Genomic DNA, 22,390 nt, shown 5'->3' with positions numbered 1-22,390 from the left:
AAATGAATAGGTGCTCCAAAACTGGAGGAGTTTTGGTGCTCAATCTTTTTTTTTTTTTTTTTTTTTAAATACACATGGAATATGAACTATTTCTTTCTCAAATATGATCACATTGATTGGATAAATCCTAAAAAGAAAAGTTTAGGTATTCTTAATTGGCTGTGTGTGAGTTTATTTAGATAATAAAGTGGGGATTGATTTTGGAGGAAAGGTGTAACTGGTACAGATAAAATTGTAGGATGTCAATACAGATTAAGAACTACATTTACTGAGATGCTGAATACTTAATTTTGCTCCAAGCTTTATCAAACGGAAGGGGAAAATAGAGGACGCCACAGGTTTTATTCTCCTTCCATTTTCACTGGCAGCTACTTGGAGATAAGCAGCCCTGTTTCCGAAGGCATCTTCCCAAGAGGCACCTGGCAGACAACGCAGTGCCTGCCCACTGCCTCCGTGCAGCGGGAATTGCTGCTTCCAGCAGCTGCACCAACTGAGATGTCACACAGACACCATGACAAAACCGGCTCAGCAACACCCCGACAGCCACCAGCAAATCCAGCTGCACTGGAATGAAACAGCATTTTGGCAACTGGCTCTGCCTCCCCCTGCTCCCACCGTCACAGAACGCCTGCTTGTTCGTTCCTCAACCACTCTGGCTTCCAGTGCTGACTTTTCTTCTCAGTTTAGGTTTAGGCTATCACACCAAACTCAGAGACAGAGAGGCTCCAGTGCAGTGCAAGCACAGGCTCTCCTTGCCAGCTCTGCTGCAGAGGCAGGAGCCATCAGCCTGAGAAGACAGTTCCTAATGTCCTAAAACAGCTTTCCAATACAGCAGAGCTATCAAGGCAATGTAAAGCACATCAGCATTAGACTAAACAGAAAGTCTTTACTTGTACTTTTCCATAGAGAGCTAACTCAGAGCTTCAACATGCAAAATTTTACTCAATGGAAACTGCTGATGTATAATACTTAAGGTATTCAATATTCCATTTAAAGCATTCTTCTTTTAACACTCTATTTAGATACAAGTTAATTTATCAAACACCTAGGGGGAAAAAAAGCAAACAATTGTCAACATGGAATATACACCTAAAACCTGTGACTTCATTATGTTTATCAAAGGGTAGAGAATAATAACATTATTAGTACTGCTTGTAATATAGTAATACAGCACTGCTTGGTTTTATACAACATTGTTCCAAACATACCGACAATGTAATGAATTCAAAGTATTCTTGTGCAGAAATAGACCAGACATTTTTTCCAAACAAAGTTAAGAAATCAGTGTTTTCTAGGGTACTCAGGTGTTGATTGAGGTAAAGGTTTCCACCGAGAGAAAGAAGAGCAGAAATGGACAGAGGACTTGGCAAAACATCACAAAACCATGAGCTTGTGTTGAAGACAAACTTCAGAAGAACCTCATGAACACAAAAAAAATTAATTCTAGATCTTTTAAAAGTAAATATGGATTATATTCTTATTAAAAATAATCTGCTGTCCATATAAGAACAAATAAGTAAGAGGTAGAAACGGGAAGAAAAACAAAATCTCACAAAAATGAGTTGTCAGATTTTAAACACCTCTTTAAAGGAGGGTTGACATTAAAGTTTAATGTCAGCTTCACAGGAAAACATTATTTATACGAGATACAGTAAAGAAAAGACAAAAGGATGGAAAGATATAAGCACCAGAGGTGTTTGTGTGCCATGAAGCTGGCTGAAGCACAATATGACAGGCTGGTGGTACTCAGCGCTGGATTCTTCAAATGCAGCTCATAAACAGAGGACAGAGGACAAATATCATCAGAGTAAGAGAATTTGAAAGTATTGTGGATCTTTCTAATCTCTATCAATAAAGAAGGAAATGTTCAGATGAAAATGCAGAAAAATAGTTGGCAAAAATGGAAAAGTACTGAAAAGATTGGACAATGTTTGGTGCGGGCAAATTAGAAGTGTAAAGCTAATTCTCTTGCAGTGTGCACAGGAATCTGGTTAGCATTATTAAGAAGTGTGAATAAATAATAATTTGGCTGTTGAAGCCTGTACATCCTTCAGAAAACAACAGGGAGCCAGCAAATTTCTGTCGCTGAGAACTGGGCAGCTCCGGCCGAAGCAGCGACTGAGGCAGCGCAGCCACGCGTGTGGGAGCTGGGAGCAAGGGGAGCACAGAGCTCACTGCACCCTCTGCCTCTGCTCAGCACCTCCCCGGACTCCTCCTGCTGCTGCGACAGCTCGGGCTCATCTCTTCAAGTGTTTACTGTCAGCTACCATCTTGGCACACTGACAACATTATCGCCTAGGAAATGAGTAGAAAACCAGATTATTTTGTGGGATACAATCATTCTTTTCAATCTAATCTCAAGGGGTTGCTATAAGCAACAGTTGCAGAGGACTTCTTTAAAAAACGAAGCTTTAAAACACTTATTGTAGGATAACAATATTGGAATGTCACAATCTTCCTGCAAGTTAAATTTAGTTAAAAGCAGAAAGGACTGAAGTCTTTCATCGAGCAGCTTTAAAATGAAAACGTGACATACAACCTGATTCAATGTTACAAATGTCTGTGGCTGTGATAATAGGATTATATGTACCAACTTCTTGTTCCAGACAAAATCATAACAGCTTAAAAAAAATGCCTAGGACTTTGCAGGGCTAGTTCAAGTTAAAACATGGTTCAACATGTAGAGACAATTAAATAATGCAAGAGATTATTAGGTTGCGAAAGGCAAATGAAAAAAACTAAAATTCTGTTAATAAAAACCTGATGATTCATTGTCATTTGGAATATTGTATTCAACCCTGGTCATTGAAGATAAAAAACAAGTTACAAAACAAGTAATTCAGAGAAATAAGAGTAAATTAAGACATGAAAGGTTTTGGCATCCAAAAAGATTGAATGGACTTGGAACTTTAGTTTAGATAAGAGACAAATGAAGATGGCATGCAAAATAGAAGGTGACAGGGACAGGGCAAATTATGTATGTGACTGTATTTTCCTTCCTTCTACAAAGAAAAAGAAACATTATGAAACTTTAAAAAACTGTATTTTAAACTGGAAGAGTTTGAGCACAATTCCCTCCACCAAATTTATTCTCTTAATATGAAGATGTAAACACAGTAGGATTTAAAGCAGATTGGATACTTAAAAGAAAACCCCTTTTTCCCCTGAAAGTTTGGCAAATTTTCAAGTGTCAGAGCAACCCCAATACATACTGGGAGCAAACAAAATATTTGTGCTACTGGTCTTTTATTTTTGAAATTTTACATTTCTGTTTCCTAAAATATTTTTAGGGACAACTGATGTGGGCCATTGGCCAGGGTGGAGTGCTGGTTTGATGCAGTCTCAGACTTCCATCACCTCTTTATTGGTAAAACCTTTTTCACTCCAAAACCCACTTATTTTCCAACCTTTTCTCTCTCTCTTTCTTTCTTATGCTATGAAGCTAAATACACCTCTCATCCATGAGAATCATAAGACAACCATCACTAATTGTTTCCTTCCCACTAAAGCAATAAGTATAGCATAAAGCTTTCTCCATATAACCAGCAAAATGTATTTGTCAAAACTTTAACTCCTATTCAACACACTGACAGGAAGCAGAAACAATCCCGTGATTCTCAGCAAATACATGATCCTTTAATTCTTCCACTCAGTTTATCCCTCAATTTCAGAGCATTTCTCCCTTTCCTTTCCTTTCCTTTCCTTTCCTTTCCTTTCCTTTCCTTTCCTTTCCTTTCCTTTCCTTTCCTTTCCTTTCCTTTCCTTTCCTTTCCTTTCCTTTCCTTTCCTTTCCTTTCCTTTCCTTTCCTTTCCTTTCCTTTCCTTTCCTTTCCTTTCCTTTCCTTTCCTTTCCTTTCTCATAGATGCACTTATGCAAGTAAAACCATTGTATCCAGCTCATTAAATTTAAAAAACCCAAAACCACAAAAAAACCCCAGTTCTGTGTAGCCTTCCTGGCCACTGTGAATGGATTTTATTGAAGAGTAACTCTATTTGCAAGCAGAGGGGTTTTTCTGAGAGTGGTGAAAGGTAGAAGTGTTTATATTATACAGCTGAATGACTGTATTGGATCATGTAGGGTCAGCCAGGTCAGTATTAACAACAGTAATAGTGAACTGACAGATGTGGCTATTATTCACATCCTAAGAAGAAACCAAAGTAGTTCCAACCCTGTAATGTTCAAAACCACAGGTCAGGTACCAACAAACCATTTAAAATTTCATTGTGGAGTCCTTGTTTTAAACATTCATCTTGAATCATCAAAATTCTCAAAAGCTTTTTATTCTGAATATTTTCTCCAACTCATTTACTTCTAGTCAGACCTCACTTACCAGGCTGTCATCACAGCTACTTTCAAACTATTCACTATTTCCCTGAAGGGAACTCCCAGCTTCCCTTCCATAACGCTGCCCCTGCCGATCCCAGAAAAGGTGTTCACGTTGCTGTGCCCCGCCTAGATGTCAGCAAGCTCACCTTTTGCTTTTGCTGCCCACCTGCACAGGTGACAGTGCAGCAGTAACTTACCTGCTGTGCCCCCACCACCTCTCAGCCACGTTGCTTTTGGAGACTTTTGGCCCTTCAGCACCTTTGCTATGACTTTGCTCTGGATATGGCAGTACTTTTTGTATAGGGCACGCCATGGGACACTACCAGTGCTCATGTTCTTCCTTACAAAGGCACGGTATTAACACAATGACTACATTTTACTCCTGCCTTCTCAGATGACTCTCTGAGGATACTGCTTTAGCAGAACACTTATCATTGGTGGTGTGGATTGCTGATCTTTCATGCAAAGATACTACTCCTCTCTAGTAGGAAATCTGATGAATAAAGTGACTGAAGGCGAGTGGCACAGTTTTACCCCAGCTGGTGACTAAGCCTCACAAAGCTGCCCCCTCACCCCTGCCACAAGAGGATGGGGGAGAGAATAAGCAGATTAAAACTGCAAAAACTCACGGGCTAAGACAAAGACAGTTTAACAGGAAAAGCAAAAGTTGAAACAGTAAAGTAAAAGTAAAAAGCAAAGCAAAGCACAGGATTCATTCACCATTTCCCAAGGGCAGGCAGGTGTTCAGCCATCTCCAGGAGAGCAGGGCTCTGTCTCACGTAACAGCGACTTGGGAAGACAAACATCATCACTCTGAACCTCTCACCGTTCTTGCTCTTCCCCCAGCTTATATGCTGAGCATGATGCCACATGGTATAGAATATCCCTTGGCTCACCTGGGGTCAGCGGGGTCTCCTCCCAACTCATCATGCTTTCCAGCCTCCTCTGGTGGAGTTGGTGGGGGGCAGAAAAGGCCTTGGCTCTGTGTAAGCACTGCTCAGCACTACTGAAAAGATCTGTTTTATCAACACTATTTTCAAATGCTAAACATGGCCTTGTACCAGCTACTATGAAGAAAACTGATCCTATCTCAGCCAAAACCAGCACAGAAAGTGACCCTGAAGGCAGCAGGCTTTAGAGTCTGCAGTGAAACGCCATTCACTTGTAGAAGAGCAAGGATTCCCAAACTCTTTTAAAACCAATTCAGAATTCAGTTTACTCATGAAATATGAGTAGCACGTACAAAAATAACTCTTAAGATAGCATAAAGGTCTTAAATGCTTTCATACAACTGCATTTTCATTTTTATATCTGAGGCTGAAGGTATATATCAAAATTCCTACCCTATACAATGTATACAAATAAAAAAACCTAATACATAGGAAAAAAATGTTTTCTGCAAGTTAATAGAAAAGAAGTCAGATTACACACATTTCAGTGATGGTTTCTGGAAGGTTTGTTGGGATCTCAGTGAGGCCTTTCCCACGACAGTCCACGATGTTGTTGCTACAGGTGCATGCAGTGGGGCAGTGCAAGACACTGCAGGATGGAGCCATGAAGGACTGGTGACCTGCAAAGGAAAGCACATTTTACACTTTCTTGAAAAATTTAAGGCAGAATTTCTAAAATAAACATTGTAGCCTACCAGTACTTTCAAACTGCATTTATTTGAACACACATTTAATACTAACATGTCGATACAACCTAGAGAGGTGAAAGACAAAACTCAACTATTGTGACAGCACTACATAATTTTTCAGCTTCTTTAGCAACAGCCATTCAAAATCATCTCGTTTAAGAAGACTGTGATCCATTTTTCAGATATATTTTATTTATTGTATGCTATTGAAAACTAATTACTGATTTATTTAGTTTTCAAAATGTTGTATAGTATTAAAAAATGCATGTCAAGAGAAATGCACAAATTTTGCTATGAGCACTGAATGTGACCTGCCAGTTTTGTTCTGTTCTGCAAATATTTATTTGAATATGGTCCTTCAGTTATGTATTGCTTATAGACAATTTTGAAGTTTTCATTCATTAAATGACATTTTCATTCACTCACACAAAAATTAAGTAAAAATTTTGACTTCATATCCCTCACTCTGTTTTAGCTCAGCAGACTTCCTCCCACAATCTGCCACTCTTACTAACTCTCGTGGCTAGTATACTGATTTCTTAGTGTTGTATGTTAAAGCCAAAACTTTTAATTGCATTTAAACTCAGTCATTTTATATTTAGGTATGCTTATAGAAATTAAAATCCTTATATTTCCCTGCAAATAGATAGACTGTACATTTTACAATACATTAATACACACATTGTTCTATCAATCAAATGATACAGAACAGTTGTTTCATAATGATACAGAAAGACATAAATGGATGAGAAAGCCATGATACCCTCTTTTTTTTCCCATTAATTTAAAAAATGCTAGAGACTGCTTTATTATTCTCAAGGAAAAAAAGAAACAACTTCTTGACTATGAAACCACAATTTAACTTAAGATCTATCTCACAATATCATATCCCATATATTAATATAAGAAGGGTACACTGATAATGTAAGTTGCAGGCAGTGCTGTTCCCACTTGAAACTTCATATAACAAGTGTCCAAGTTCTGAATTGCTGAAAATATATTGAGGCCAGATCGGATAGGTCTTTGAGCAATCTAGTCTGGTGGAAGGTGTCCCTAACCATGGCAGGGAATTGGAAGATGATCTTTAAGATCTCTTCCCAGCCAAGCATTCTATGATTCTCTGAGACAGAATTTTACAATATAATAATTTGACTTCAGATTTATGTTTGTGTTACAGAAGTATAAACAATAATCAAATCTAATAACTCACACTATTCTTTTTATACTACCAGGAAGGAAATGTTTAACCTACCTTTATTAAACAAAAATACAGAGATTCAGAGAGAAAACATGGCTATTCCCCTTGTTAATATTTGATTAACAAGGGGAATTGTTATTATAACTATCAATTATATATAAATATATAATTATATATTATATATATTATATGCATTATAAGGATCAAGTTATAAAACTGTTCTTGACATCCAGGCTCTGCAGCCATAACATTTACATGTAAGACATATTATGAAATTATCTTGTTAGGAGCCTTTTTAAATGCACATAAAGGCAGAATTAGTGACAAGAATACCGCTAGCATTTGCCGTGCAAAGATGGCAGTGCCTTATGCTTCGATGTCAGAGGTTATTTAATAAGGACAGAACATGGTGCCCTCCATAAAACTCTTTTAGAAACATAGATCTGTGAAAATTTTGGCATATTTGGCAATAGGCTTCTGGGGGTTTGCAGAAAATCAACCAGTAGGAGAAACCCTGCTGAACCACTGAAAAGGGCAGCAATATTGCAGTTGGTTTTTGATGCTCTTGGCAAAACTTGAAACAGGAGACAAAATTTACAGAAAATTTTCAATCTGAGTGTAAAAATATTTAAATAAGAAAGATAAACTTGCCTTCTTCCTCATCTAGAAGATACAAATGAAGGAAACAAAATTGAATAGAGAAAATGTGATTAGTAATGAACTGTTAGTCATTTCATTATGTCACATAAAAAATAACCTCATGCATTAAAGGATAACAGTAAAATTCAAAAAGTTACTTAGGGGTACAGAGTAATATTTAAAAGTCAGGAAATATCAAGTATATACCTGTAAGGTTTTTTTTTAAAATCCTTATTATTTACAGGTTTATGTTCTCAATTATCACACCTTTTATTTAATTTCCAGTATCTCTCCCATTCAATTATACTTTTAGAAGGCTATAAAATCTACGTAAATGCAATATTTACACAAAACTCGCAAGGACGCGCGCACCCCCACAAGCACCAACACAAACAATTGGGCTGCTCTTAATAAGCACTCAGGCTGGGATTACGCAGAAGGCAGCATGCAGCCCTGGGGTGTGCGCGAGCAGGTGCGGCTGAAGGCAGGTCCAGCCCGTTTCTCTTACCGCTGCAGACAAACTCGCGCTTCTGGACCTCGGCCACGTTGTGCCCGCGGAGGTGGGACGGGCCCATGCACTGCGTGTAGAGCCCCACGCGCGGCCGCTGCCGCAGCCAGTCCGACAGCCAGGCCAGGTGGCAGTCGCAGAACAGGTTGTTGGAGTGGAGGCGGCTGCACGGAACCAGACACGGCAACACCCTCCCGTTAGCAAGGACACGCAGGAAAGCCGCCAGCTTGCCCAGCCCTCCCTTCAGCAAGCTACTGTGCCCGTTTATTAATTTTTATTAATTAACTTTTTGCATATTTCATTGAAAGTCTGGGAGTTACAAGTTATAAAATAAAACTACACAAGCGGCAAAATTACTTTTTTATTTGTGGTCTAATTAACTGGAAGAAAAAAGAAGGCTTCCTAACAATTTAACTTTTCTGTAGTTTCCTCTTCCTTGTCTAAATGAAAGGAGTAAATATAGAAAAGCTTGAAAGGTGACATAGGACTTTTTAGTCCAGATCTCCATAAATAGGGAGTAAGACAAAAAAATCTCAAGAACATTGCCCTAGAGTGATAATACTATAATGTCAGAAAAAAAGGGTTAATAAAAGATTTTGTTTCCAATTAGATATATCTGTAAGTCTGGCCATTATTAGTCTCTATAGAAACAGCCTGAAAGATCCCTTTAGGAGGTCATACTCATTTTCTGCTGAACAAGATAGAGTAATAACTCAATATAAAGCACCTTCTTCCACATTTCTTTTCTGATTTCCTCTCTAGTTGTTTAATAGCAGAAAATGGGATTAGCTGCTTTTGGCTGCTAGGGATCTACACTTTGGGCAATCCTTGAAATTAATTAAAAGACCAAATGGAAGCAAGTGATGGAATTAAGAAAGTTGTCTCTTTGCTGGTGTGGTCTGACACAAGACCATGGCTCCTTGCCAAGTGGCAAAAAGCACTTTGCCATTGATAAAATATCAGACAAATGTATTAACTAAATTAGCTAAATTACTCTTCTCTGGCTCTTACATTTTCTTAAACTTCCGCAAAGGATGTCCACAGCTATAAATCAAATCGTTACTCAGAATCATCCACAACAGGGACATGCCATTTAGGTCCTTTTTAGCTGAGGTGCTCAATCCTAACTAAATAACTGGAAAGGAAGTGCAGGAAATTCAGAATGCAGACAAAGAGTCTAACTAATCCATTAGAAAATAAATCTGCAAAGCAACATGAAATGTGTAACCAACATAAACTAAAATATTAACCAACACCTTTTCGCCCCATAAATGACTAGAAATTAAAGGCAATATATTTTCCTGTACTAATTCTTGGGTGGGTGCTTTGCAAATACAGTTCACAATACAGTACACTCATTCACCACAATCTGTGCCGAGCTGTAGGCATGAAGACCATACCAAATCAGAAGTAATGCCACTGAAATCAGTATAGTTATACAAGCATATTCTGACTGCAAATGGGATGTCACAGCTATAATCCAGGATTCTGTGTGTCCATTTTATTTTGTTTCTAAAATATATTTTCAGAAAATGAAATATCCTTACCAAAGAAAATGTAAATATTACTAATTTTATTAATTCTATTTTATGGTTCAAAACAGAAACCATATTTGAAAGTTCAAAAAAAGTACAGATTACACATTTTCAAGACTTGGGCATGAAAGAACAGAATGAAATTCTATTATCAAACTCTTCCTGAGGTCACCAAAAGCCCATGGTCAGCACTATTTAAGTACTCTTGTATTTGTCCAAGCAAGAGTAGTTGCAATTCTGTTATGAAAGCAACAGAACCACTCACCTGTGTGAAGTTCTTCAGTTACAAGCCACACGTTAACCTGGGTGAATAGTCCTACTGATTTCAGATCAGTTGTGCAACTCAACATGGGTAAAAGAAACTAGACTGTTTTTTTTGTAAAAGTAATTCTTTAACAGAAACAGCTAATTTTGAACTCTGATAGAAACGTCCCATTCATTCTTAATTCCCACTTCACTGGAAAATCTGTTTAAAAGTGAGTCTCTGGACCAAATCTGGTTTTGCCAGTCAACATAATCTAGATTTTTAGTCAGGATAAAAATACCAAAACATAATTCCAGCCCATATGACTTGCATACACAGACAATCTTTTCACTGTGCTTTGTTTTAGAAGCCTGAAGTGCTCCTCTGACAAAGTCATAACCTCTAAAAATGGGGACCTTATTGTAAATGCTGACACAACTTTAATTATAATAGCACTACCGGATGATGCTATAATTTTATGTTACAAAGAATGTTGGCAAGCCAGTTTAGTTTAATTAGGTCTGCTAGCAGTACAGTAATAAAAGCATAAAGATTTCCCATTTATCACATCTGACAGTCAATCAAAGAATCTCCAATGCTCCAAAATGAAATGTGACCCATTCAAAAGCTCAAAGTAAAACAAATCTTTGACTTTCAAAAAACATCAATTTACTTCTTTATATAGCTGTAACACGTAAGAAGAATTCCCCCTGCCCTCATCTATTTTTGGTGAGAAGGTGAAGCTTTTCTGTCACTGCATACAGCACCATGGAAATCCCATTTGGGAAGAGACCATGAAACTGATTGAAATACTTATTCATTTCATATCCTAAAAAAGCTGATTTAAAAGGATACAACTTCTTTATCTTTTGAGCCCCATGTGCAGCTTTGGGGTCACTTGTTAGGTTTACCTTTCAGAATGAGCTTCCTCAGACACACACACAGAATTTACACTCGACAATCTCATGAGACACCAATATTTTTTATTTGAGCTTATGCTTGCTTTGCCTCTATGTGTATTGATAGATCCCTGACAAAACTTAATAGGAGTAAAAACAAAAATGATAAAAATGGCATCCAGTTTCAGTGGGACTACTCACAATGTTCTGAGTTTGGGCATATGGTTGAAACTTGCCACGGACAGTCGAGTGATGTTGTTATTGTTGAGAGTGCTGCAAAGCCAAGAAGAAGCATATTAACATCTTAAGAGTTTTGTCCCATTTTAAAAAAGGCACACATAATGAAAGTCATGGTGTACTGTTTTTAGGGATGTGTATCAGGAAAAAACTCCTTGCTTTTAGTTATATTTTTCCTCTCTGTTGAATCCTCAACAAAAATACCATGGTTTTACCATTATCAATCCTAAGTAAGAGGTCAAAGTAGCCTAGAATTCACTCAAAAGAAACTTCCACCAAAATTGATAATATCTCTGGCATTCAAGCCAAACTTGACATTGTGAGGTAAAAAAGAGAGTCCTTGGAGAAAATGTCTTGGTTCTAGGATACTGATTTCTCTTTCTAGCTTCTGAGAGTCTGAATTTTGATGGATGATACAAGACCTGAATGGTTTTTTCCAAGAATTTTAAAAAATATTAACTTTGGACTGTGCTTGGCTTTTATAGGGAATGAGTTACTATAGATGATCCAGAGCTGCATGAACAGGGGAGTTTCCAATATGATAGGTGTCAGGAAATGTAACACTTCAGCAAACTAGCAATTTATATTTTAGACAAAGTGTTGGGAAATCGAGATAGCAACCAGGAAAAAATCTAAGCCAATTCTTGGCTACAGAGGCTGTTATACTCATTACACATAGTTTTTAATGATTCAAAACTTTATGAATTAACTTACAGTTAAATATTGTCTTTAGGCTGTAAATAAAATGTAAACAATCTTTACTCCAAAAAAGGAAGCAAGCAATAGAATTTACAGATTTGACTTAGAGATTACTCATCTGAGCAGAATGGATAATGAGCTCTATGTAACTAGAACAGTAATAAATAATAACTCCCATTGAAAAAAAGCTTTTCTCCCTTTTGATAAAGAAAGTTATTTTCCTTTTTCCTTTTTTTTTTTAACCAAAAACTGTAATTTGTTCCTATTTTGAACAAATTATTTGTACTGTCTGATCTTGAAACACAGAAAGATAAAATCACAGCACCCTGACCAGGATCAGGCTATATATCTCCACATTAACCAAGCAATTAATTACTGGTGCAATGTGCAGCATTTTACCTTTGTGTGCTTACTCATTCCATGTACTAAATCTTTCTTTTGCTGTGCGTAAGGGATCTCCCCTGTGTGTTCTTAAGGATACATAAAGAAGAATAATAGAAAACAAAAATAACCCAAACAAGTAAATAGAGGAACTGTGCCCCTTTGCAAAACATAACAAAAAAAAAGCCAAGGAAAAAATGGTCAATGTACTGGGTACATCCATAAAAGGTGTCTTAATGAATAAATGTCAGTAAATTGTGGCAGAGTTTTCTTACAACGTCCACATGGTAAATGATGGCTCCCACAGTTCTTCCTGCATAACTTCTGACAAGATTTTAAAATAATATATTTTCAATGAAGGAAAAGCAGCCAGTATTTCCATAGCTGTTAAGAGAAGGCAAATCTACAAATGTTTTGATTTCCAATTTCGGCTGTTTGATGTTTGCCTAGCTATTTTGTATATATATAAGCTATTGATTTTTTCAGGGTAAAGAAAACTAAATATAGGAATAGATGTAAGGGATATCTATGGAATTAAATTATTGTTATAACTATTCTTCTGTAATGATAAAAATGCTTAATTTCATTACAGAGATGTACTTAAAAAAAGTTGGTTCAATACTTTTACCTAAATGTTATATACTATAGCAAAGACTGATTGACTTGTTTCCATTTTGTAGACATGTCAAGTGTTATATTTTCCCCATAGTCTGTTTTCCAAATACAGCAGATTTTCCTTAAAAAAAAAAGACAAAGGAAAACTAACACAGAAATTCATGGGGAGGAATATTCAGGCTATTTTGTATCTTTAACACTAACAGACTCTAAAATTATACTATTATTTAACCAAATTATAAGTTTTATTACTTTGGTAAGCATTTCAAACTGTTACTAAACTGGATTGCAATCTATTTAAAAGCTTTACCTCAAACTTCAAGTTTGAAGTAATATCCACTTTCTCTGCTCAGTTAAAACAATTGACTCCAAATGAAAACAATAAGAATAGTCTTATTTGCTACTCAGTGCATATACAGTATGGTCTGCTACACAGCTTTCATTCTTTAAGCCATATTGTAAAGGAAGCCTAATTAAACACAAAACCTTCAGTAGTGTTTGAAGTATCTATCTCAATTTCTTAAAATGCCATAAATCTTCACAAAATTTTTATCACATAACATAATTCAAGACAGCAAACACTCAGTCATGTATTTGAACAATGCCAATAGATTATGTATATTCATTCACAAAAATTCCAACTACCTACTTTTCAGCAGACTGTTATTTTAGAAGTTTCTTTCCTCTTTTCCCACTCATTGAAATCAGTGTAAAAATTGCACCCCTGACCTCAACTGTAAGAATGATCTTTCAAGAACACTAAATTGCAAGCATTAAAAAAATGCACAAAACATTGTATTTATTTATTTTTTAATAAACATTTAACCCTTGCACTTGTAAAGAAAGGCTGATATTAACAACAACAACAAAAAAAAAACACAAAACAACCAAACCAAACCATAGTAAGCAGATTGAGCCATAATTGGAAAAGATATCCTGCCACATATAAGAGTTCCAAACATAAAAATATCAGAGAACATCACATTTACTGACAGACAACTAATCATCAACTTAACAATTAGATGTGGTACTGAACCTACAGTATATTTTACATGGCTTTGTACCAGAGTTAACAATAGGCTTGTTATTCTATGACTGAAAAAAAAAAAAAAATCAAATTTGGCTGTCAGTTTCATTCACCCATAAGTAAAACCAACTAGTGTTTAATAATAAAAAACTTTTACCACCAGCTACTCACATACTCTTTGTTTTCTTAGACATGCAGACACTATTGCCAGAGAAGCTTCTGTTCTTCAGAATATTTTAAAAAAACCCAAATAACCCAAACACAACAAAACCCATTTCCTCACCACCCTCAAGTTGTGATATATCAGGTGTGATTCAAATTAACATAAAGTAACTCACTGGTACACAAATTCTTTCATTTTTCTTAATGAAGAAAATCCAAATAAAATGTGTCATTTTGACTGACAGAGCAAATATTTCAGGAATGTGTCCGGTGCCTCAGATTCTTTGAGAACTAAGGCACTTTGCTCATTACAGTAACTATTCTCAGATGATAATTTTGTTACCTTTAACCTCCCTGATAGCTACTTGAAGAAAGTGAAAAAAAAAAGTATACAAAGAAGTGTTGCAAAAATAATCTGTGACACAAAAAGAGATATTTTCCTTCACATACAAATGTACTTATGCACATAAAATGTTTTAAAAAGAAGCTATTGACATAGACATGCTAAACACCTTAACATATAGCAGTAATATTTGCTAGAAAGTGCCTCTTTGAAAACATCCAGATTGTCAAAGAGATATAGCATATTGTTCCTTACACTGAGTCTCAGTGATCAAAAGATCAAACTGATGATGAGTATACAACAAAAGCAATTCTGAAATGTTCAGTACATCAACAGTAATGGATAATGTACAAAATTAATTGGGTTCATTAATACTGCTACCCTCCCCCTTTTTAAAATGAAATATATTCTTTTCTTACAGTTTCTGTCAATGGCTTTTTTATTATTATTACGTTTAATGGCTGTCTTGGAGAGTAAAGGAGTATCCATGCCTCTCCATATCTTCTTACCATTTTATAGCACATGACAGTGGATTATTTTAAGACATCTTTTCACTAGAGCATCCTGACACCAGGCTGCAGCTTGCAGATAAGCTGCTACATTAGCACTCCCCAGACACTGAGCTCTCACCACAAGCAAGAGATACGAGGAATACTCACAGCACTTCCAGGTCACGCAGAGCCCTGAACGCCCCATCTTCAATGCAGCTGATCTGGTTGTAATCCAGTTGCCTGTTAAACAGATTAGGGAGGCATTTGTAAGGGAGAGGCGTGCTGGCAGGGCGAGGTGGAAGGGAAGGCTCCCGGAGGGGCGGCAGAAGGCTCTGGCCATCGCTGCAGCCGCACGCCCGGCGCTGGCCTGCACCCTGCCACCGAAATCCCTTTTTGTTCTCAACTGCCTGCGCACGACGGCGGCGCTGGGAAAGCTCCAGTAAATAATAACTGCACCTTATATTAAATGCCAAAGGAATGCAATTTCATTACATCAAGAAAAGCTATCCATTAAAAGCTCTCAGCGTCATCTCGCTGAAACAATTTCATTAAGGTAAAGGACGGTAAATCACTTAATGTCACACGCATCCCCTCGGTGACCTAACAGAATCCATTTATCAGAGCAGCCCAGCTGCATGTTAATTCCAGGCGCCGCAGCAGGGACTGGGGACAGACACCAGTTTTAGGGGTCTCCCTGCGTGTGTGCATGCCTGGAGCAGGTGGGAGGTGTTACCCCCAGGTTTGCAGGGGATTTACAGTAATTACCTCCTGGAATACGTCTACGTGTGGAAATAACAGTGTCCGAGGCATTTACAGACCTGCTTACTTATCTCCTGTAGTTCTGCTTCAAAGGAAAGTAGTGTTTCTGCTGTAACCTTCAGTATCTGGCTTTCTACAGACTTCGTGTGCTGTCTGCAATTATATGCAGATAGCATGTTGTAATGGAGCACTCGAATTCTAGACACAAAACTCAGCAATCCATCCCATACATTATTAATCCTTAAGTATGAAGTGATGAAAAATTTAGATCCGTTTCTCTGAAGATGATTATTACCTTTTCAATTCAAAACATTGATACAGCACATATAGCCCAATTAAAAATGTCTTCTTAAATTAACAACCATGCAGATATAAAATCTTTCTCTGATGATAAAAGCTTTCCCTATAAATACTGTCTTATGCATTTCAGGGCATGACTTGCAAAGCAAAGATGATAAAAACCTCACTTTAAAAACTTCTCCAAGCTGGTAACTTGTCAGTGTCAAAGAATATATATGAGTAAATGTGTGTGAACAATAGCAAGAAAATGAACAAAATACAAATAAACTCTGCCCTTCTGTCTTCAATTATATATTAGCTAGCAGGGCTAATGACACTTCTACTAAAGCAGTTTTTGTGATTTTTCTGAATCTATGATAATATTTTACTTTATTAATAAAACATCAGACCCACTGCTGAATGTAATGTACCAACTTCCATAAAGTTCTTCTTGTTTCATCTGAATTACTACTACAAGGGAATAAAATATTGTCATAATTGTAACAGTGAGTGTGTTTCTGTGTACTGAAAGCTAAATGCAAACTATCAGTTGCTGAATAGGATCTTTAATCATTTTGGTGCAATGTTACAACACCAGTGCTGCAGTATTGGAATATTTAGGTCTACTTTCTAAGGCTTCTTCAATTTTTAGTAATGAATTTCATTTAACAATTAAGCTAATAGCCTTTTTATTTTAAAATGGTAAAATATATACACAGTATAACCTCTCAAACAATTTATCAAAGCTATTTAAATTACTCCAATGGCATGAAATGTTACCCTTGACACAATACAAAAGAGAAATTGTTTCCAGACAAATTGGAAAAATCTTTTAATGCCATCAAATTTGCCTAATGCAGTCTGCAGGTTAATCTGTAAAAGGGTGAGCTGTATGTTTGCCCATATCTTATTATCCTTAGCTGTCAATGTATAAATCAGTGCTGACACAGCTTCTTCTAAATCATCCACATTATACACAAAGGAAAATCTTTTAAAGCCGAGAAAGCACTTGAGCAAATCTTGTCCTACACAAGCTGAAAGGCAGATTTCTTCCACCAGACTGGTAGCAGTTGTGGTGATCCCGAAAACTTTTGGACTTTTTCCTTTAATGAGTCACCATGATCACCACCTTAGTGAAGGGTGAGTTGTTTCCATTTAAATCTTCTTACCAGAAATATTGCTCCATTTGCACTGAGCTAATGAATTGGTTTCAGCATGAGGAAGGGAAGTTTGCAGATGGGAAAGGAAAAATATTCCCTAGTTTTAAAAATTACTGTCTTTGAAAGATGCTACAATCTTTATGCTTTAGATTATCTTCCATCAGTTACAACCATGATATAAAAATGATTAGACACACACCATGAAGAACAATTGGTGTTTTATATATATGTATATATTTTTTTATTTTTTTTTAAAGCTATGAAAGGGACATGACTTTGAAGACTGTGTGACTGGCTTTAATAGCAATTTATGGTAAAAGTAAAGGTTAAGGGTAAGGGTACCCACCCTACATATATGACCCAAACGGAAAGTTAGACAATATTTCATAACCAGTGTAACATTAACTTATGATGTCCTTCTAATAGATAGACTGAAGCAATGTAATTGTGTTTTTTGATAAAATTGGTTCTCAGCAACAAGTATATATTAAGCTATGTCTGAAGGTGCAAGCAAGAATACTAGAGATTAAAAATTATATTTTCATCTAATTTTAAGTTACATTCTATTGTTTATTTTTAGTATGACTTCAAAACCACACATAAACATATCCAATACCATAATGAAACCTTTCTCACCACTAAGCTATTGAATATACCAATAACCCTAATTCCATCTTAGAAAGTTTTATTTTCCCCGTGAGCTGTTCTTCTTTTCAAATTATTAGAACACTCTGAGAACCAAAGATGACCAGACATGGACCAGCAACTCTGGCCCATTCTCATCCTTCCCCTCTCCCCAGTTTATGATCTCTCTGCCTGCTCCATCTCCCTTTTGGGTCTATTCTATGGGGGATCTCTCCATGCTTTTGTAAAGTTGCTGTTCCTTTCTGCCTCCAACACTCACAAAGCTTCATTCCCGTGAATCTCATAAGATACCAAACAACAGTTGTCACATTCCAAATCCTTCCACCATCCCAGACAATTAACTGGATTTTACACGTGTCTGCAGCATTACCTGGGTATGTTCTATATGAAATATTCTAACTGAATTAACCTACTGCTGCTTAAAATGTCAATGTTTATATGAGTTTAGTAATTAAGAATAGTAAGAATAATAAGCATTCAACTAGTAATACGTTTACTTTATAATGTTTTATGTTTATTGCTCTTATGCTGTAGAAACATGTTGCTAACTTATATTTTCTTCCCTTGTGGCATATGTTATCTACCAGATAATGATAAATAAATATCTTAAAATAAACTTTGTTATCCCACAAGAAGAACATTTAATGACTAACAGAAGATGCTGCATACATTTAAAAACTACTATCCTCATACAGGAAAAATCTGTCATCTGACTCTTGACAGAGAAAACATTCTTTACTCATTCCTAGAAAGTTGAAAATTGGAAAATTCAAATGACTGTCTGCTTTACTCTCCTGTTCTTCACAGTTTGAAGACACTTTATGGTCCTTTGCAAGAGCTACTTTTTTCAACAGAACTGAGTTATGATTCCTATTTCTTATTTCTCAATCTCAATGTCGTGACAAATCAGTAATTTCAGAGGAATTAAGTTAAAAATTATGTAAAAAAATCATGCCAGAATTTATTTATTTTTATCAAACTTAAAGAACTGCTTGTTTCTCATGACTGTTAATATTTATATCCAAGTAATGCGTACTTGCTGAACAAACTCGAAGTTTTAGAAACAAAAAGATTTATAGTTCAATTCCTCAGTCCTCTGAAAATTGTCTAGCATTCTACTTGGTTAATCTTAGAATTATCTTATGGGAGGAAAATTATACAAAAAAAAAGTAAAAATTAAACAAAAGAATGCCATCAAAAGGAGGATGAATACAAAATTAAAAATCTATATGTTATGTATTAAATATATTATCAGATTAATAAGAAATAACTTTTTAAAAGAAAACAAAACTTTAAAAATAATACTAAAATGCTATTTATTTTAACTATCAGTAAGAACAAGTTGTTTTTTTTTTTTTTTTCCCAAAGGCCACAGGGTCACCAACCTGCTTGGCAACAGGAGGTTTAGGAATCACTAGAAAAGTATATCTATTCTTTCCTTCATGGCTTCAGAGCGATTTTTTATTGTAATAAAAATCTTAAGCATACACAGAATATAGCTCACTACACCCTGTGAAAATCCTTCTTTAGAAAACTTGAAATGCAGGTGGCTGAATAGACTAGCAGTCCAACTGAGATTTCCTGTAAGAGCAGGCATGAGAAATATTGAATTCTGGATTATCTAAGTATATCTTAGACAAGCAATGCACTTAGATCAGCACTTGTACAGATGAATAGACAACTATACTTCCAGTTGCAGTGGAATTTTATGCAACATCTGAGAAGAAATAAGTAATGAGAACATCAGCAGGAATCTCTTTTTCAACTACTAATAACTGAAATTTAAAAGTCCAATCATTTCCAAAAATAATTAATTCAAAATTTATTTATGTCTCTAGTGGCAGCTTTAAATGTTTCACAATCAGCATAAAAGAGGCATAAGGGCAACAACAAGTATTATCAATCAAAGTTTTGGACAAAGCTTAGTATAATGGGAAGGACTTAGATTGGATGCTGGTGATTGCCTCCCTCTTCACTGATTCTTCATTTCCCCAGGCAATTTAATGTGTGAAGGCACTACATTGCCCTGCAGCCTTTATCCCTGGCATGACAGCTACAGTCTCCTCCACTTGCTGGAAAGAAATGAACACGAAGAAGAGAGTGGTGGAAACAAAGGCCAAGAGCATGACAAGGAAACCAGGGCACATGATCCTTGCGTGAGATATGATGATGTGCCCTACTATTTTTGGTGACATTTGAGATTGCACATGTTTAGCATCACAATTCCACCATTATATCAGTGTATTTCTTTCCATCCTCTCCCAAGCATCAATTACACAGAGAAAGAGAAAACTGGAATCTTATGAAATTTTACACACTTGAAATGGAAAAATCATAGTCAAAAATCTACTCAAAAGGAGAGCATAGCACTATTGTTCTTTCAGTGGTGCCTTAAATTTGTAAATAACTCAGTTATTTTTCTTCCTAATTCAACCAGCTTCAGAAACAACCCCATTTAAGCTTGCAATCTGGGCACCTAAAGCATTTTCTTACCATCTTAAATACAAACAAAATTCCTGAGGTTGGGAAAATTTAAAGAATCTTTCTCATCCAGTTTGAGTACTATATCACCAGTGAGGGCTGCAAAACATTCATTAACATGTCTATTAAAAAAAAATCTGTGTTTAGTTTCCCATTTATATGATAATTTCTCTTTATTTTTTTAAAAATAAACAGAATGGATGCCACTGTCTTCTCTGAAGAACCTAATGTCTTGGTGAGTACTCTTCTCCCTGAAAAATTTGCAAGTTAGGGGTAACTTTAGGAATTATATTTTCAGAATTTCACACTAATTTCTCTCAATCTCAAATCAATAGCTATAGTGTATGGAGTGTATTGCTCTTTAGGTCACTCAAGAATACTTGCTTGAATAGAAAAATTGAAACTTTGACACACTGTAGATGTTTTTTTAATTTGAACTGCCAAAATAATGGATACTGGATTTCTAGTCTGGAGAGCTACTACAACATAAGATTCCCCCAATTTTTGTCACTTTTACTGAAAAGCTTAATACTTTACAAACAACTGGGCTGCATTGGTGAGAGTGAAGCCTGGGACACTCTGGCATTTTTGAGATGACTTCTGAGTTTGTGAGATGGCACCTGGTTTTGGTCTCTCCAATAGAAGACAGAGTCAAACAGGGCCACAAGAACTGAAGCAGATAACATCTGGGGATGGTCAGCAAGAAATGCATTTGTTTGGCTGTTAGAGAGAGGGGAAAGGGAGGATCTTATTGCTGCCTACAGTTGCCTCCAGGGAGAGTACAGACAGAGCCAAACTCTTCTCACTTCTAAGACGAAAGGCATAACAAATTGGAAACTGGGTAATTCCAATTAGATGTAAATTACATTTCTGAAGCCTGAATGTTTCTCAGGGTTTGTTATTCTTTTTACTACAAGGGTGTGGCAGGTTGCCCATGTTGTCAATTCTCATCATGTCTTGTCCATTTTGCTTTTTATCTTCTACAGAATCTATATTAAGATGAGCATTAAGATGTCCAGAAAGAAAGCACCATGGATGCATTTTATGGAAACTAGACAGCTTCTTCTGAGAAACATCAAGAGGACTCTAGAGCTAACATGCTGCAGGAGGTTATAGTGGCATTATCAAACTTATAGGAAGCAGTTTCCTTCAGATTATCTGAGTAAACACCTCATTCTCTTTGCTCTGCAAACACTGAGAAGTATACAATAAGATGCTTTCCAAAATACTCCAATTCCTGATTCAGAAGGAAGGTATTTGGTGGAATTGAGAGAATGGTGAGTCTCTATTCAGGAACATAAAATACTTTATCAGGTCAAATTGTGTGAAATTGGTTAACCACTTTTAAAACAGCTTAACTGAGATACTGTTCTGGATGGTTATCAATCATTTCATGTTTAAAGAAAAGGCTTAGTAATTTCAACTGAAACTGATGTAATTACTGTTGCTACAAATTTATATATATATATATATATATATAAAAAATACAATATGCTCTAATACAGGTTTCTTTTCTCTTTGCACCTTTATCTGTCTCATAGATGAGTTTGGAAGAGTTACATCTTTAACATTAAGTCTCAGCTACTAGATTATTTCTAGTACAAATAGAAAACTAGAACAAATATGGAATTCGGCTTATGCCAATTCTTAGTAAGGATACACAAGTATTTGGTTCCTGGACCTTAGGTTAATCACCTTCATGGACTCATAGAATCATTTAGGTTGGAAAAGATCTCTAAGATCATGGAGTTAAATTTTAACCCTGACACTGCCAAGTTCACTGCTCAATCCTGTCTCTTAGTGCCATACCTAAACATTTCTGAATACCTCCAGCTTATGATGACACAATCTTTTTCCCCAGTCACCCATTACAAACCTTAAAAAAATTTTTGGTGAAGATATTTTTCCCCATATCCATTCTTATCCTCTTACTTGTTACTTGGGAAAGAGACTGACAAACAATTGGCTACAACCTCCTGACAGATAGTTCAATTCCTCTTTGAATCGTGACACCTGCTACACCCGTCACCTATCAAGTGTCTCCTTAATTTTCTTCAACAATTAAATACAACTTCTGTCTATCTGTCTTCTCTAAGTAGTGACCAAGGCTAGATGGAAAGCT

The 22,390-nt window shown here is 36.2% G+C and overlaps 1 protein-coding gene across 7 annotated transcripts in view; it reads right to left on the bottom strand.

Moving 5' to 3' along the window:
- The window catches only part of SLIT2 (slit guidance ligand 2), a 256,354-nt gene that overhangs the window by 82,969 nt on the left and 150,995 nt on the right, over window positions 1-22,390 (bottom strand). For all 7 annotated transcript variants that reach the window (XM_063157710.1, XM_063157711.1, XM_063157708.1 and 4 more), the window contains exons 6-9: window positions 15,113-15,184; window positions 11,191-11,262; window positions 8,312-8,475; window positions 5,759-5,897 (exon numbers count right to left, since the gene is read on the bottom strand). In XM_063157710.1, the coding sequence (XP_063013780.1) occupies window positions 5,759-5,897; window positions 8,312-8,475; window positions 11,191-11,262; window positions 15,113-15,184 (447 nt within the window). The remainder of the gene's footprint in view (window positions 1-5,758; window positions 5,898-8,311; window positions 8,476-11,190; window positions 11,263-15,112; window positions 15,185-22,390) is intronic.

This window comes from Melospiza melodia, chromosome 5 (genome assembly GCF_035770615.1).
Source record: "Melospiza melodia melodia isolate bMelMel2 chromosome 5, bMelMel2.pri, whole genome shotgun sequence".
Taxonomy (NCBI): Eukaryota; Metazoa; Chordata; class Aves; order Passeriformes; family Passerellidae; genus Melospiza; species Melospiza melodia.
The sequence above is the reverse complement of the archived record's forward strand: the minus strand, read 5'-3'. Positions and strand labels throughout refer to the sequence as shown.